Raw genomic sequence first — 16,702 nt, 5'->3', positions numbered from 1 at the left:
GTGGGCGAGAGTATGTGTCTGCGTGTAGCGTGTGTGTGTGTGTGTGTGTGTGTGTGTGTGTGTGTGTGTGTGTGTGTGTAGCGTGTGTGTGTGTGTAGCGTGTGTGTGTGTGTAGCGCGTGTGTGTGTGTGTGTGTGCGTGCGTGCGTGCGTGCGTGCGTGCGTGCGTGCGTGCGTGCGTGTGTGTAGGAGTCCGAAAACAAGAGAGGCACAGACAGAGGGTGGGGTTAATTGGGACATAAGGGTAAGTCAGTGAAAGAGAAGAGACTAGAAAAAGTGCTCCTTGGAGCACAGATCCATGTTGATCTCATGACTATAGAGCTAATGTGTACAGATTTGCGTGATCTGTGATGTTTAGACAAAATCTGTATTAGTAATATAAAAAATGTGTTTTGCAAATCTGCCTCCTGGTGGCGCTATAAAAGGCTGATGTGAAAAATGCAGGGCAGAGGTTTTAGCTTGGCCTCTAGGGAATGTGCGTGCAAAGTTCCACGCCGATCGGTCCAGTTATCATACTGTAGGTTTATAGATTTGAAAAATGTAGGGTGGCATTCTTTCCTGTGGCAATGTGCGTGCAAAGTTTCACACCGATCGGTTCCAGTTATTATACTGTAGGTTTATAGATTTGAAAAATGTAGTGTGACATTCTTTCTTGTGGCAATGTGCGTGCAAAGTTTCACGGCAATTGCACGCTGTGTTCATGATTTGAGGCCTTTTGTTCAAAACGGACCACTCCTATTGGAAGCCAATCTTACCAATAAGGATGGAATATGAAAAATCTGAAAAAAGAGAAGAGCTACTACCTACCACAGTAATGATGGAAACGTGCTCATGACAAAGCCATACATGCTAGATTACACTCGGATCACATTTTCACAGTGAGGTGAAAATCATAAACCATCTATAGCACTAGATCACCTGTAGAAACAGCTGCATGCCCCTACGTTGGAGCACTGCAGCGCAACAGGTTTAAAACCCCCGTGCAGGGAACCATTCTGAAGCCAAGCAGAAGTGCAGCTCGATTTATGACATTTTGAATGCCTATTAAGTGCCAGTCTTCCATTTGGTCCCGCATCAAAGAAATGTGATATATGATGGGGAGTCTACAGTACATCAGAGCTCTATCAAGCATATCACACATGTGCGTGCTATTCACGGTGCTCATGGCTAATCCAGAGAGATAAATTGACAACATGTGGCACATCTTAGTAGTAACACACACACATACATAACTCTGAAAAGAATGTCCCACTCATTTCATAAACACAGAAAAAAAGCTCCTACTAAAATATGCAAAAATGTAATTGTGTTTTTATTTTGTGCAGAAGCTTTTCTTTTGCACCGATCGGCCATTGGTCTTCTCAGACGCACCTGTCGTTTTGTACAGTAGGTGTGCAAAAGTGTTTTTTCCCCTCTCCACTCCGCTCTTGCTTAATACAGTCATTTATATCTGTAACCAAAAGTTGTAACTACTTTCAAATACTTACAAAGAGTAAGAGTGGTATTGCTGTCAGGGCAGATAGCAGTAGCAATCGTCAGAGTCAAACGGAGAATAGATTCACCGGGAGATTAGTGAAAAGAGGGGATACGTTTTATATGCACAGAAGCAGTCAGGGAGCATTAGTATAACTTACAAAGTGCAGGAAGCAGCGGCCAACTTCATGGTGAGCATGAGGGTCAGGGTGGAGAAGCTCTTCTACCATGGACAGAAAGTCCTTGTGCACAGACAGGATCTCCTCTATGTTGGAGAATAACACCTGGAGAAGACAAGCGTATAATCAGTAAAGGTGTGTAATTGTGTGTGTGCGTGCGTGTGTGTGTGTGTGTGTGTGTGTGTGTGTGTGTGTGTGTGTGTGTGTGTGTGTGTGTGTGTGTGTGTGTGTGTGTGTGTGTGTGTGTGTGTGTGTGTGTGTGTGTGTGTGTGTGTGTGTGTGTGTGTGTGTGCGTGCGTGCGTGCGTGCGTGCGTGCGTGCGTGCGTGCGTGTGTGTGTGCGTGTGCGTGCGCGAGCGATACATTTTTCTCCTGTTCATTTTTCTCCTGGCATGTCGGGAACTTAAGATTCCTGGGGTCGCGCTCAGACCAACAGTCATGTATAGGTTTCTTCATCGTGGTCTGTTGTGTTAAGCGAGGGGCCGTCTGAGACACAAAATACTCTTGCAGAATAATACATGAGACTTCTTTGAAATTGATGTCTTAGCTGCAGACTTCAATGACTCTGAAATGCCTTCATTACGAGAGGGAAATCGCATGTGTATGCACAGCAGAATCTGTTTTAACAGAGCAATTATGAAAGTCAGACACATTTAGGATTGGTTGTTGGGAAGTTAAACTTTGCTTTCATGTGGCATTTGACTTTTGTCCTCATTTCATGTCATTTTATGTGGCCATATTAAAAGACAAATTAATGTGCTTATTCTGTAAGGGGAAAGGGGCTCTGTGGAGGCAATTAAATAAACCCCTATCCTGAAAACAAGGAAGGCAAGCTAAAGTTCCTATAGATTTAATTCTTAAACTATATCAAAGCATCAGGTACAGCCAGATAAAAGCATCATCTGTTGGATGAGAAGTGACAGTTTAGTGTCACAGCCTGTGACCCTTGTATGATACTTGTTCTCCAAAAACCTTCCCTGCACGTACTCTCAAACAAAACGTGGGATGGGTAGACGTATTCCAAAACACGGGATGTGCAGTAAATAACCAGCAAACGTGTGTTTACCTTTGACAGTAAGCAAGGCGGGTGAGACAGTCTCCGAAACTCCCTCCATGAGAAACCATCCTTTATTGTCCTCTACTCCTCCAGCCGGAATCATTTATAAATAGATTATATTTACAGCTGCTTCCTGGATCACCCACATTTTTTTTCTTCATTCAGAATTTAGCTATTCTGGGTTGAAAGCGCCCCCTAAACAAGGGCCTGCTTTATTTAGTTTCCACTGTAATTTCCGGCCCTTTTATTGGATTATGTTATGAAAACAAGCTTTGTGTGCACAGTGTCAGAAATAAAAGTGTTCAGTTCAATCCTTTCCAAGGCATTTTTCCAAAGTCTTAATTGCGAATTTGCGATGCAGTTATAGTTACATAAGAGATGCGAAGCTCACCTTAACCGTTTCTTCTGTGATGTTCTTGTCAATTTTGGTGGCCGCATACTGGTTGAGACGGTGTAGAAATACCTATGGGAGAGACAAAGAGTAAAGAAACATTTAACATACTTGGACTGGCGAAGGGATTAAATTACATTTTGGCGCCTGGTCGTTTGTACCTCATCCTTAAAGGTTTAACAGGCCAAATCAGAGAGCAGACCCAGCGCCTTGTGTGCAGCTGCAACACTTGACTGCCAGAGCAAATTGCTAACCATCACAATGGACACCTGATATATGTGAAAGATGAGCCTCACCCTGGATGATTCGGACAGAAAAAACATAACCGCAGCACAATGTATTTCAAAGGCGGCCTCAAGGAAGTGAGCTTGGAAGGAAGAAAGAGTGAAGCCTAATTTATACTTTGTTGTACAACAACCACAAATAACATAAAATTAGTTATTTTCAGCTAAATGTACAACTTGGGTTTAAACTGTGTGAATTTAGATGGATGGGACGTGGTTCTGACTTTCTCTTCATACCGTAGGTCCTCAGCATTACGCCTGATACACATTAACAATGTATAATATACTTTGTTAATTGTTAAATTGTTTAAATAACTAACTAAACAACAAATTATTTCTGAGGCATGGCCTGATACTTCATGCCTAAAAATGAATTTGTTATTTTCCAGCATGCCCCTTGGGGGTAAACTTGGAAAAAGGAGCAGGTTGAAGAGTTGAATGCTTTGGAATAGTTTAGTAGGTCACTGTAACGCTGTAACGAAGAAAACTAATTGACGTGTCTTCTGCATTCATTCATGTTGTTGTAGACAATGTCTACAGTGCACTTCAAGGAATACATCAGTGAAGTACAGGTGTATGATGCAAGCTCTAACAAAAACAAAGCTTATCACAAGAAATTATTTACAAAGGGATACAGTGTAAGCACCTGAACAACTAGTGTGTACTTTGAAGGAAATTCCATTACATAACTTAGATTCTCTTATCATCCAAAAAACGCATACTCAGATATTGAAAGATGAAGTATGAATATGAATTAAGCTATATTTTTTCAGTTTGTTCAGATCAAAATCTGCACACGAATTATCCTGCCATTTACATCCTCAAAGTAAAATCTAATTATTGATTTTATCTTTTACAGAACAAATTATTATAATTTTATTGTATGATGTTATTTTCTACAGCTTAATGGTACGATTCATGACAGAGATGATGTCTGGCCAACTAAGAAAGAGGAAACTATGAGGCAATGGAAATGTACAGTTCAAACAGCACAAAACAGCAGCAAACTAGAGTTTGCAGACATTTCAGTGAAGACAGAAAGAAGACAGAAAGAATCAACTTTGACAGAATCACAGAAAGAATCTACATAACAAAATCACCGCTGCCACAGGTAGTACGCACATTCCTTCCGAGGTCTCCTGTATGGTAAACTCTTTCAAATAGGAGTCCCCATTGGAGATATAAAAATATATTAAAAAGCACTTTTAACCACCCTGTGTCATATTGTGCACCATTTTATTAACATTCAAAGTGGCCAAACAATTGTGACGCTTCTGATGTAAAATTTGTATAATCGGTCAGGCTCTACAAAACACATATTCTAACAAATAAAAAAAGAACATGAGTACAATGCATTGTTTCATGTGGCCCAACCTTAAACATCAGCAGATCCCAAGCACACAACCAGCGCAGTCAAATTCCACATAGCTATCCTCCAGTTACAGTCCACAAACTGTGACCTTTCACCCTGCATCTGTCTCTGCAGCAGAGCCTGACTACGGTTCCAGCATAGTGAATAACTGGACATCTCCTTACTGGCCCTCTGAGGGCCATAATGCCATGTGTCGTCCAGCCCAGCCACACAGCAGACGGACTGAGCTGCACAAGCCAACAGATAACAGCCGCAAAAGCATGTAAACAAGCTACTCTTAATGGCCATACAAGGATAGACGCATTTCCTGTTGGTGGTAGCAGCTATGTTGATAAATTCTCAGAATGTCAGTCGTTTATGTGTACGAGGGTAGGAAATGATTCAAGGTAACCTAAAACATCCCAAAGAAACCTAAAATCTGCAACTGATGGGAAAACCAGACTTGTGCTAAATGTCTAAGGAAAGTCATTAAAGTGTACTGAAATAAAATATTGCATCCAAATTACATTAAGCTGACTCCAAGCAACGCTCTTCCCCAGGCAAAAAAGCCGTAGCCAAACTAGCCATATAATTGAATGCTTGAATCTGGGCTTGTGGAAAAGGGAACTTAAATAATCAGCCTCTTTGTAGCCGGCACTGATTACCATTCTGCTGCTGCACTACCTCGCAGCTCAGCCACTCAGCGAGCATTAGCATCTGATTAGCAAGTCTAATATGAACAAACACGCAAGGCAGGCGTCGACAGGCCCTCGCACAGGAGGACTGACAGAGACTCGGACTGTTGGCTAGAAAAAGAGGCGCTAATTTGTGTCACAACTGTTTCATATCATCAATGTGTTGCCCAAAACATGGGCTCATTAAGACATGTAACACTACAGATTTGACGACGAAGTGTCTCTTCGGTTGTAAAAATGTACATCTATCTCAAACACCACGCCTGTGAAGCCGTAATTACACCTCCATGGATACGAGGGTGTTTCTGCAAATATGCCCGTCTGAGGGAGAAAGAGAGAAAACAGCGAGAATGCAACATAACAAGTAGGTGAAAAGGTTATAAATTTCCATCTGGTGGATAACAAAGTGCGTTTTATTGTTAAATTAGAGACAATTTGTTAGGGTTAAGACACTTCTTCAAAGCACCCCAGTAGGTGAATGGATAGTGCGCTGACCATATGGTTGCAACGACTCCGGCTCCATTCTGGCTCCATTCTGGCCTCCTCTCACTCAGCTTCCCGTCTTTGTACACTTTTCATTCTAAAGCAATAAGCCTGAATAATAATATTTATTTTTTAAACATGCTCCTTTTCTGTAAAACAGTCCAATAATACTTATAAGTATACGTAAATGTTCTTGCATCGGAATCGGACTCATGGTGTCGCTACAACAGCTCAGCTCACTTCATGTTTTGGGCTATAACTCTTCAACCGTAGGTCGTACTAACTCTTTTTTGCTGGAATCCTTGGATCATGACCCGACATATAGACCCCGATTGTGCCAGATTACATTTTTCCACCATTTTCTTCAAGACATGATTGACTGATTGTTTGATTGTACTTGATTGCTTGCTTCTAACGTTAATAGAATAGTACCATGCATACAACAAAATTAAAAGTGCCACATCTGACTGGTCTAATCCAAAAAACTAAACCAAGTCCTCAAATATCGACCAAACCGTTTCGGATCATAACAACAACATGGCATGCCAATTAAACATTTTGGCTTGATTTGTGGTTTTGAAAGCTTTAAACTTGTCATACTACAAGCCAAAAGGATGGCGTGCATTAGCTGGAGAGACACCGCCAGCCAGAGTGTTGTGCAGACTTGAGAAGACATGCTCAGACTGAGCCCATTTATATGGAACACATGCCACCATCCTCCGTGCGTGTGTGCACTGACTCTGTCCTCATGCTCACTGAGTGATGGCCACTGGCCTTCCACAGGGACGGATTCTATACGCCACCTACGGATGTTATTCCTGACAGGAAGCCACCATGTCTAGGTGGAGTCCGAGGCTGCCAATCAAATTGACATTTCCCTTCAGTCTAACACTCAGTGGGAGTGTTGCTTAATGTTGTGTGACGAGATGTCATCTGACAAGCACATGTCTCTTATGTGTAATTCTATTGTCCCGTATGTGAATTGTTTGTGTTTATGGTTGATGATGATTGAATCTACCGCTGGAACAAATTGCCCCTTGACAGAGATAACAACGTTTACATTGACCATGGAACATTTTGATCCAGGCCATACTGCGCCAAAGATAGAAGTTGAGACTACCACGGTTTACAAGAGTCTTCACTTAGAGCCTGAATAATGTTTTGTTGTGTGCCTTTAGAAGTCTCATATGGATTGTGCTGGAACGGGAGTTGGACCAACGGGAGTTGGTTTCTGATCTGAGGAAAATATGAGCAGCGAGGTACAGGTGAGCCAAGGACGCCAGTGAGGATAAAAGATCTGGATAACAACAGCGATATATTTTATTTGCACTGTTCTTTCCATTGATAGCTCCTGGAAAGTGAAGATTCACTTCCAAAATGGCATTGTCTCACATTTGCAGACAGTGTGTCTCCCCAACACACACGCACGCACACGTACACGGACACATATTTTCTCCCAAATTACTGGTCTACATGGTTAATCAAATCCTCTGTTTATTTGATGCTGTGCAGATGACAAAGACTTTGTCTCTGCAGAGATCGCTTATGCCAAGCGTGAGACTGGCTGTGCGACTCTAATATCCTCTCGTGCTGGGGAATCTGACACAACTTGCAGTCTCACACAGCCTGAGTTCTCATCAACCAGTCCATTTCCTATTCTAAGTTCACGCTGACCATGGTATATTTAAAACACTTTTTAATACTCAAATTCAACAGCGTTTAAAAGCTGCACCATCTCAAAAACAAATGCATGTTACTTTCAGAAGATTGTCAGTCGCTAGGGGGTGCCGAGGTGATGCTGCACTGATTGCCACTCTCCTAGACGAGGGGGATGATGCACATTAAAAGCCCATTAAAGGTTTCATTATTTCACGGAGCAGATGGGTGTGATGAATTGTATTGTCCAATCACTGCATGTGGTTCTACCTGTAATCAATCAGCGAGCACAGGCACTCAAGCTTGCATTTTGTGGGAGAAATCCCAGCAGACTGACGTTCCAACTGGAAGAATTATATAACAAGAATGAAAACGTAAGCAGTTATAAATAATACATGTTACATTCACTACCAAAGCAAGACTGTAAGGAAAACTGCAGCTTATAAATTAATATCCATGCAGCGGCCACCTGGATTTGATTTTGAACATCTTCCCACCATCTGGAAAATGAAACCTAGGACTGGTCCCGGCACCTGGATTCAAACCGAGGTCTCCAGAATGGGAAACCATTCATCCAAATAGGAGAAAAAAAGCATTTTTAACCCTTTTAGATCTCATCCCCAGTCATATAATATTACACACACACACACACACACACACACACACACACACACACACACACACACACACACACACACACACACACACACACACACACACACACACACACACACACACACACACACACACACACACACACACACACACACACACACACACACACACACACACACACACACACACACACACACACACACACACACACACACACGTCTTTTTTTCAATGTATTGGTTTTTTCAATCTCCAGCATTCAATACTGGACAAGTGTAATGAAGAAGAATAAACACCGTATCTCTTGAGTCTTGAGCCATAGAGTTTGGTGATGGTGACCATGCTGGGGGGGGGGGGGGGGGGGGGGGGTAGGTGGGGGGAGAAAGAATAGCCTGGCTCTGGCGTTCTGTTGTTTCCATGCCGACAGAACACACTGTGTGCACAGTGGGCCCGGCCTAGTTCCTGAGAAAAGGTTCAGGACACTGTGTGAATGGACATTATGCAACCGCACTGGCCCCCAGCACCTCTACAACAAAACTGAAACCGCAGCTAGAATGGCCGGAAGGCAACTCAGGCAAGGCCCGGTTCTTGTGAATGCAGGGTTTATCGCAGTGTGAGTGTCCTTGATCAGACCTGTCCTGTCTGAAAAACATAGGCCCGCTGCTGGCTTCCTGACACGAGTAAACAGACAGTGATGTAACAGGAGGACAATAACAGAGATCCCCGCATGCTCTTCTGAATGAGCACAAAGGAAGAGCGACAGAACGGCAGATGGACTTCCAGTATTAATGAACTCTGTCTGTATGCGATGTGTGTTCAGTGCGCGCCGAGCCAATTGCACATGAATGAATGCACATAATGTGAAAAGGAAGGGAAGAGACAGAATAAAGAAGAGAATAAAACAGGAGAGGGGGAAAAAAAGACAACAGGAGCATGTCTTTCACCACGCTCGTGCACACACACACACACACACACACACACACACACACACACACACACACACACACACACACACACACACACACACACACACACACACACACACACACACACACACACACACACACACACAGAGTGGAAAACACAGCAAAACACCAGAACAAAATTATGCAGAAAATTGCTTTGAGAAAAAGAGATGAAAAAAGAGCAGATATCTCACCGCATCCATTCTGCAGAAAATGTGTTTGAGTACAAAGCCGACCTCAAACATCTGCTTGTGCATTTTAACTCCAATTCAGGGTCCGTTTGATGTATTGCATCCTAAACATCATCTTGGGGGTCTCTGAGGATAAACAGGTCCAGTGTTGCGCAAGTTACTCCGGAAGAGTACAAGTTTTACAGTATTACTCCTTTAAAATATATATATATATAAATATATTACGTTACTTACTACAGTACTTGGTATTAAGAGAAACTAGTTAGATTACAATTAAGTTATATTACCATATTATTTTGCATACAGTATCAGAATGTCAAGTTCTCATTTTAGTTTTGATTGTGTATACTTCGACTTCGTTGCTAGGTGTTGGTACCGCACACCGAAAATAGCTGCTATAATTCTGTGTGTTCGCTGCGTGCGCACTTCCCATGCCTGCACGGCACCGCACTCAATTAAGAAAGATTTAATGCAGATTGCACTGATGGTTCAGACTCAGAGCCTCAGAGAGGCGAGAGGGGAATTCTTTCATCAAAATGTTACATTCCAGTTCAGGACAGTTTCTCCGACGTTCAAAAAGGCAGGGGCTAAAGCTCCCTTTCATAAGCATAAGATGAACAACAGAACAAGCTGATGGTTTCAGCAGGAGGAGTAGAGACAGGAGAGCAGGTAACAGAACAGAACCATTGCGTGATAATTGTGCCGTCCACCCGCCTCGTGGGACAACCCGCGTGAGCTGTGGACAAGGGGCCAGCCCGCGCATCACTAGTGAACAGGGTTTGATGAGTGCCCAGGTAGGGCCGGGCCTATATTTTCGGGCCTGTTGAGAACTCTAGTTTTAGCCGAGCGAGGCTGCACTAATAACTTTGGGGCAGGCCCGTCTAGAGTTTGAAATTTGAATGGACAGGTATAAGTCAAAAGGGAGACATCAAAGAGGAAGGATGGATGGGGAAGGATCAACATGTCAGAACAGGTTCTGACATATATCCATATATGGGGTTTAAGAGTTTGAGGTCAGATTTAGAGTTGATGGCCAATGTATTGATGACATCAGGGATCTCCATATATGGGCTTAACTGTGACAGCAGGTTTAATTTACTATGACATCAGGGTCTCCACATCTCCATCCCTGATGATGTCACAAGACCTGGGCACCATAATAATAATCTTTATTGTCCCCGGATATTCGTCTTCATAGTCTGTTCAACACTCACATCACAAACAACACAGAGCACATCATCATCATCATCATACTATCATACTATAATTCTAACAATGTCTGTCTGTCTGTGTGTCAGAAACACCGCCATAGCTCCTCATTGCCTGCACCAATCGCTCCCACACAGGCTTTTCACACAGGCATTGACCATATGAATATGGAGGGCGTAACAAAGCCCTTTTTTTGATTTGACACATTAATGATTATTAATGAATTTATTAGTGAATAAAAAAACGCACCTGGCGCAGTACCCCCCACGGCCACAAGGGGGGGCAAATATCTCACAACGGGTAAGGGCTAGTACAATACAATACAAGACAATACAATACAAAAACATGAGGTCGCCACAGTATACAGAACCATCCTATCGGCGGGGCAGTTTGTTTAATGCTGCGATGGCTGAGGGATCAAAACTCTCACTAAAACAGACCTTTTTCCAATGCAAGGTTCTGTATAATTGTATATACTGTATGGTGCCCGACACATGGGAAATGCACGATTCCATAGTTAACTGCAACCTTTGGTCGCAACTACATTACATCATAATTTTCCATGAGGGTGCATGCTAAAAAGAACAGATCTAATGCAGCATTATGTTACCATCATGGCGACGTACCCCGGTAAGAAAGAAGTGAGTCGACTCGTAAACCTTGAAACCCATGGTAAGGGTTAGTCCTGATTCTCCTGAAGGTACCGCGTTAATTAACCCTCCATTCATCTTCATAGTACAGCCACCTTGAAGACCAGGAAACGTCGGTGAGTTTCTCTTTGTTTGCTATTTTTGGTGAGCTTGACAAAGTGCAATGTGAATGCAATCCAAATCAAATGGAAAATGCAACAATGTTGCTCAGAAGCATGAGTTCAAGAAGCATGAGTTCAAGTCCGTTGCTCTCCCCTTGTCCCCCATATATGGGGACTAGGTTGGTGGAGGGTGTGGAGCCCAGGATCACATTAGATGATTGACACAGGGGTGAAAAATGGGTTACAAAATCGTGGGATAAAAAATATATTTAAAACAATGTTGCAATTTGACCCATCGCATCCGAGTCTACCGAACTATAGGTCTGAGTAAATAGTTACTGCCCAACTGCATACTAATTATTTTTCTAAATGTTAAAAGCTTTTAAAAGGCTACACGGTAGTGGACAAAGTTCTGCTGCCATGGCTTTGTTGGAAATATTCACTGTGATGGGAAAAGAAAAGGTGCAATCCGAATCCACCAGCTCAAGTGGGCCGAGTATACTGTATTTTTTTAAGAGAAAAGTAATTTAAAAAAAACATGACGTGGGATATGATCACTGACCGGAACACTAAAGAACCACGTAATCCAGTGCGCTCTGTCAGTCAAAAACAAAGAAACTCTGTCTTGATAGCAAATGATCAAAGAGGAGACAAAGGCTGTGAATGGACAAACAAACAACAACAGTAGTTTGGCTGCACACAAACCTCCAGAGTGACTACTAGACCGTGAAGGCATGTTCACTGATGTGATAGTTGGTGGTTGGAGGTTCCGTTTTGAGTGTTAACCCATTTTGACAGTTTTCTGAAAAAGCCATGTTTCTATGTCAGTGGTTCTTCGATTTTTCAAAAATAGCAGACCTACAAGCTCTTAGCGGAGTTAGCACGCCACTCAGTGGCGCGCTAACTAGCTTGTAGATCTGCTATTTTTCAATAGCTAAAGCATAACATAATGCTAACACCAAAAGGGGTTCCCGCCCAAAATGGGTTAATTTAGCTTGGAGTATTCCCAAAGAATGGACCATGAATTGTGCATCACTTGGGACTGATATCTGCCCTGTCTCAAGGTACGATTCACAAAAGATATTGCACTAATTAATGACAAATATGCCCCATAACGTTTTGCATCTGTTCAAAAAAATCCACTACAGGGACTGTGATATTAAAATACAGATCCCTCTGTTCTGACTGCACTGCATACAAAATATTTTGCATGATATGGTGGTGTTAGTGGTGCAACCACTCCTATAGACAGCTATGTGTGTCCCTGGGTCTGTCCCTGGCTGGGTCTCTGGGTCTGTCCTAGCACGAAAATAGCGTTATAGCGTTTGTGTCACTGTTGCACAGCCTAACACACACACACACACACATGCCAGGGATGAGGGCTTGTACAGTACATACAGCACAAGTACAGTACATCACTTCAGACGGGTCAGATTTATTTTATACAAATTGTATATTACCTTGCTGCTTAGTGCTTACAGTATTGCAACACATTGATTCGCAAACCCTGTATTATGATAGATATATTAATATCTATCTGACTGTCACCAAGTATTTTGTGGAGCTGGTGACGTGTCAAAGTAGGCCTAGAACCGCTGGACTCAATTTGTCTGGAAATAATATTTTGCACAGCCTGCCCATTCAGTGTTCTCTGACTTTTCACTCTTAAATGCTATACATACACCGTTAAATGTTAAATTGGTGCTCTGAGGCCAGATTTTGAATGCTGCTCTCAGGGCAGCTTAAATGCTATACATACAACCATATTAATTTGCTGCTCCGAGGGCAGCTTTTGAATTCTACTCTCAGGGCAGCTTAACAGCGATGTCTTGGTGGCACAGAGTAAATTTCCTGCCCACCACTGCTGATACTAGGGGTTTGAATCCTCTGTGTAGAGACTGTAGAGTGTAGTAGAGGCTCCGGCTTGGCCAGGCGCCCCAAAGAACACAACTGGCTGCGTTCATGGGAGGGAAGCCGGGCGTAGAGAGTGATCTCTATATCGCTGCACTAATAACTCCTAGTCAGGGCACCTGTTCAGCCAAGCGTCCACTGGATAGAGTAGTGTAGACTCGGTCCACTGCATGTGTTATGTCCTCCTGGTGAAACTTCTTCACTGTCAGGGTTAGTTTGGAAATAGACATTTTCACTTTAACTAAAATGTGGCCAGCATTTGTGTTTGTAAACTGACGATTTTGCAATGAGGCTCATTTGCATTGAAAGGGTTCGATTTGGTGCAAAATATATGCATTTTTCATTTATACGCGCATGTGTGCACACACACATGCGCGTATCAGTGACGAGACAGCAGTTAACAGGTGCAGCAGCACCCCAACAACACCTGGCTCTCCCTGGATTTGGCCAGTGTGTGTGTGTGTGTGTGTGTGTGTGTGTGTGTGTGTGTGTGTGTGTCCACTGTATCAAGACATCAGAGCACATACTTCCCACTGATTACAATCACACAAGGAGAGTTTGAAAACATGACTAACTAGACAAAGTGCCAATCGGCACAGGTCTCCACCAGGGCAGGTCAGGTTGTGGCCTCATGGTGGCGCTATAACAGGCTGTTGAGGAAGATTTGGGCCGGAGGTTCGTGTTGGAGGGATGCAGGTACAATGTTTTTCCATGTGTGCATACATAAGTTGTATACAGATCGATGCAGTTATAGCTAAAAAACAGGAATTGGCCTGTTATAGCGCCACCGTGAGGCTGATTTTGAGGAATAAATTGTGGCATGTCGTCCTCGGCCTAGTGAAAATGTGCGTGTATAATTTAACGGAAATTGCACACTGTGTTTGTGATTTGTGGGCTTTTTTCGAAATGGACGAATCGTGTGAGCTTTGGAAGCCAATCTTAGCCAATCAGGATGGAAGATGGGAAATGGTGCCGCTCCGTGTTGATCACATGACTATGGAGATAGTGTATAGCGATTTGCGTGAAATTTGGAGAAAATCTGAAAGAGTAATAATAGAAAATGTGTTTTACATATGTCGGCCTCCTGGTGGCGCTATAAAGAGCAGATGTGAAAAATTCCAGGCAAAGGTTTTTCCTTGGCCTCTAGGGAGTTGGCATACAAAGTTATCCACAGATCCGTGCAGTTAGAGGTAAAAACACTTTCCGGACAGTTATAGCGCCACCTTGAGGCTGAGTTGAAATTGTTCATGTGGCATTTCGTCCTCGGTCTAGTGGGAATGTGGGTGCACAATTTCACGGAAATCACGCGATGTGTTCATGATTTGCAGCATTTTGTTTGAAACTGAGCACTCCTGTGAAATTTGGAAGCCAATCTTAACCAATCAGGATGGAGTCTGAGAAATGTGAAAGACCGGTTTCGTTGAATGGCTCTAGAGAGACTGTGTACCAATTTGCGTGATGTTTGGACAAAATCTGTAGGTGTACTGTGCAAAAACTTGTTTTGCACAAAGCGGCCTCCTGGTGGCGCTATAACAGGCCGTTCTGGAAAGTTTGGGGCAGAGGTTCATCGTTGGCATCCAGGGAGTGTGTGTGCAAAATTTGGCATCGACCGGGTTAACGGTGGCCGAGATTAGCTGCTCACGGACGGACACACACACACACACACACACACACACACACACACACACACACACACACACACACACACACACACACACACACACACGGACGGACGGACGGACGGGGTGCAAAATATACTCTCCCCACATGCCTTCGGCCTGGTGGAGACAATGACACAAAAACTACTCCCAGCTAAATTTGTGAGCTGCTGGGATAGGAGAAGGATTTCAAATGGAATACAAGCACCTAAAGACTACTAACCATTGTGTGTATTCCTGCACAATCAGCATGGAGTGATCTCGGTACATACTGTAGATATTGATTTATGATGGGATTCTTCTGACTTTCAATTGTACACACATTGTATTGTTCCACTTTTTGCTTTGGCAATGTAGATGTATGTTTCTCATGCCAATATAGCCCTTTGAATTGAATTACATTTGAATTGAGAGAGAGAGAGAGAGAGAGATAGAGGGAGAGGTTTGTTTGGCCACTCCTTAACACACCTCCGAGTCTACTGGGAGGAAGTCGGAGCACTTACTGTTCTTGCTGGTGGGAGGAACTGTGTTCTTAACTGGGAATTCAAAGTTACGGTTTAAATTCTACTGTACTGAAGTATCTCTTATTATGTTTTGTAACTGTACAGCACAAAAGAGTGCTGTACAAGGTCAGATAGAAACGCAAGCCATACAGCAAAAGACACAAAGCAAAAGACAGCATTAAACAGTTTAAGCAGGACAAAGTTCAAAATTTGGTATATAGTATTTTTTATTGGCCTAAAATATTGTCTATATACATACATTCATGAATCCACTTGGTGACCGGCTGTCAACATTGAGACATTTTTTATATGTGACAATACTATACCATTAACATATAAGGCAAAAATGTAAAAAATGTGACATGTCAAACTAAGGGGTTTTCATGATTCTGAATCCATTCCAATTAGTTTTGCACAAAAAACACTCCCTGGGTTAAAAATGGCCATAAAATAAAACAAATGTGATGAGGTCAGCACATTTTGGGCACATTTGGACAAGTGGCTATGGCCGTTTTTAGCCCAAGGAGTGTCTTTTTGTGCAAAACTATACTGGATTCATGAATGTATGGTATGTATATAGACAATATTTTAGGCCAATGAAAAGGACTATATACCAAATGTCCCACTCCACAACCCTGGCTGCAGGACTACCAGGCTTATACGATCAGACAGAGTTAAAGGTCAGGGAGAAGAAATGAGACGTAAAGATGTAAAGATTTAAAAGCCGCTAAGGAGCAAGCAGACTTAATATACAGTACAGGGGCAGACTGTTCCAGAGGCTGGGGCCAGCTACTACAGCTACTACCCCAGATATGCCACGAGTCTATGACCGATATGCCCATATGCCCAAATACTGGTGACATTCAGAGATCTACATATATGGGCATAAAAGGGACACAAACAGATACAGAGATCTCCATATGTGGGCATAAAAGGCTATTATTATGAATACTTCATTTCATTCATCTCGCAAAACTCAAGAGAGTGCATTTCTCAGCACCAACCGCGGCCCATACAGATAAAGAAAGAGAACGTTTACAGCATATTATTCTGCAATATTCATATCATATACATTCGAAATCATTCGAAATCTGTTCGAATACATGTGGTGTTTTAAAAGGAATATTCGAATATCATTTTTAGCCAATTCTGGCAGCACTATTGACAATGGGTACAATGAGTGGTGATGGCATACATTCCCAACATGCATCGTTCTTGTTTCACAACTATCCTGACTTGCGTATGCAGTGTATGCACCTGTCTAGTATTCCCCACAAAGACATACAATATTAAGTATTTACAGGCAAGTACACACACACACACACACACACACA

At 42.7% G+C, this 16,702-nt stretch overlaps 1 protein-coding gene across 1 annotated transcript in view; it reads right to left on the bottom strand.

Moving 5' to 3' along the window:
- prex2 (phosphatidylinositol-3,4,5-trisphosphate-dependent Rac exchange factor 2) overlaps window positions 1-16,702 on the bottom strand; it is a 156,574-nt gene that overhangs the window by 125,055 nt on the left and 14,817 nt on the right. Inside the window, exons 2-3 of the mRNA XM_083778594.1 lie at window positions 3,099-3,170; window positions 1,634-1,756 (exon numbers count right to left, since the gene is read on the bottom strand). Of these exons, the coding sequence (XP_083634720.1) occupies window positions 1,634-1,756; window positions 3,099-3,170 (195 nt within the window). The remainder of the gene's footprint in view (window positions 1-1,633; window positions 1,757-3,098; window positions 3,171-16,702) is intronic.

This window comes from Protomyctophum parallelum, assembly GCF_964188405.1.
Source record: "Protomyctophum parallelum genome assembly, chromosome: 12".
Taxonomy (NCBI): Eukaryota; Metazoa; Chordata; class Actinopteri; order Myctophiformes; family Myctophidae; genus Protomyctophum; species Protomyctophum parallelum.
This window is presented reverse-complemented; position numbering and strand designations above follow the sequence as displayed.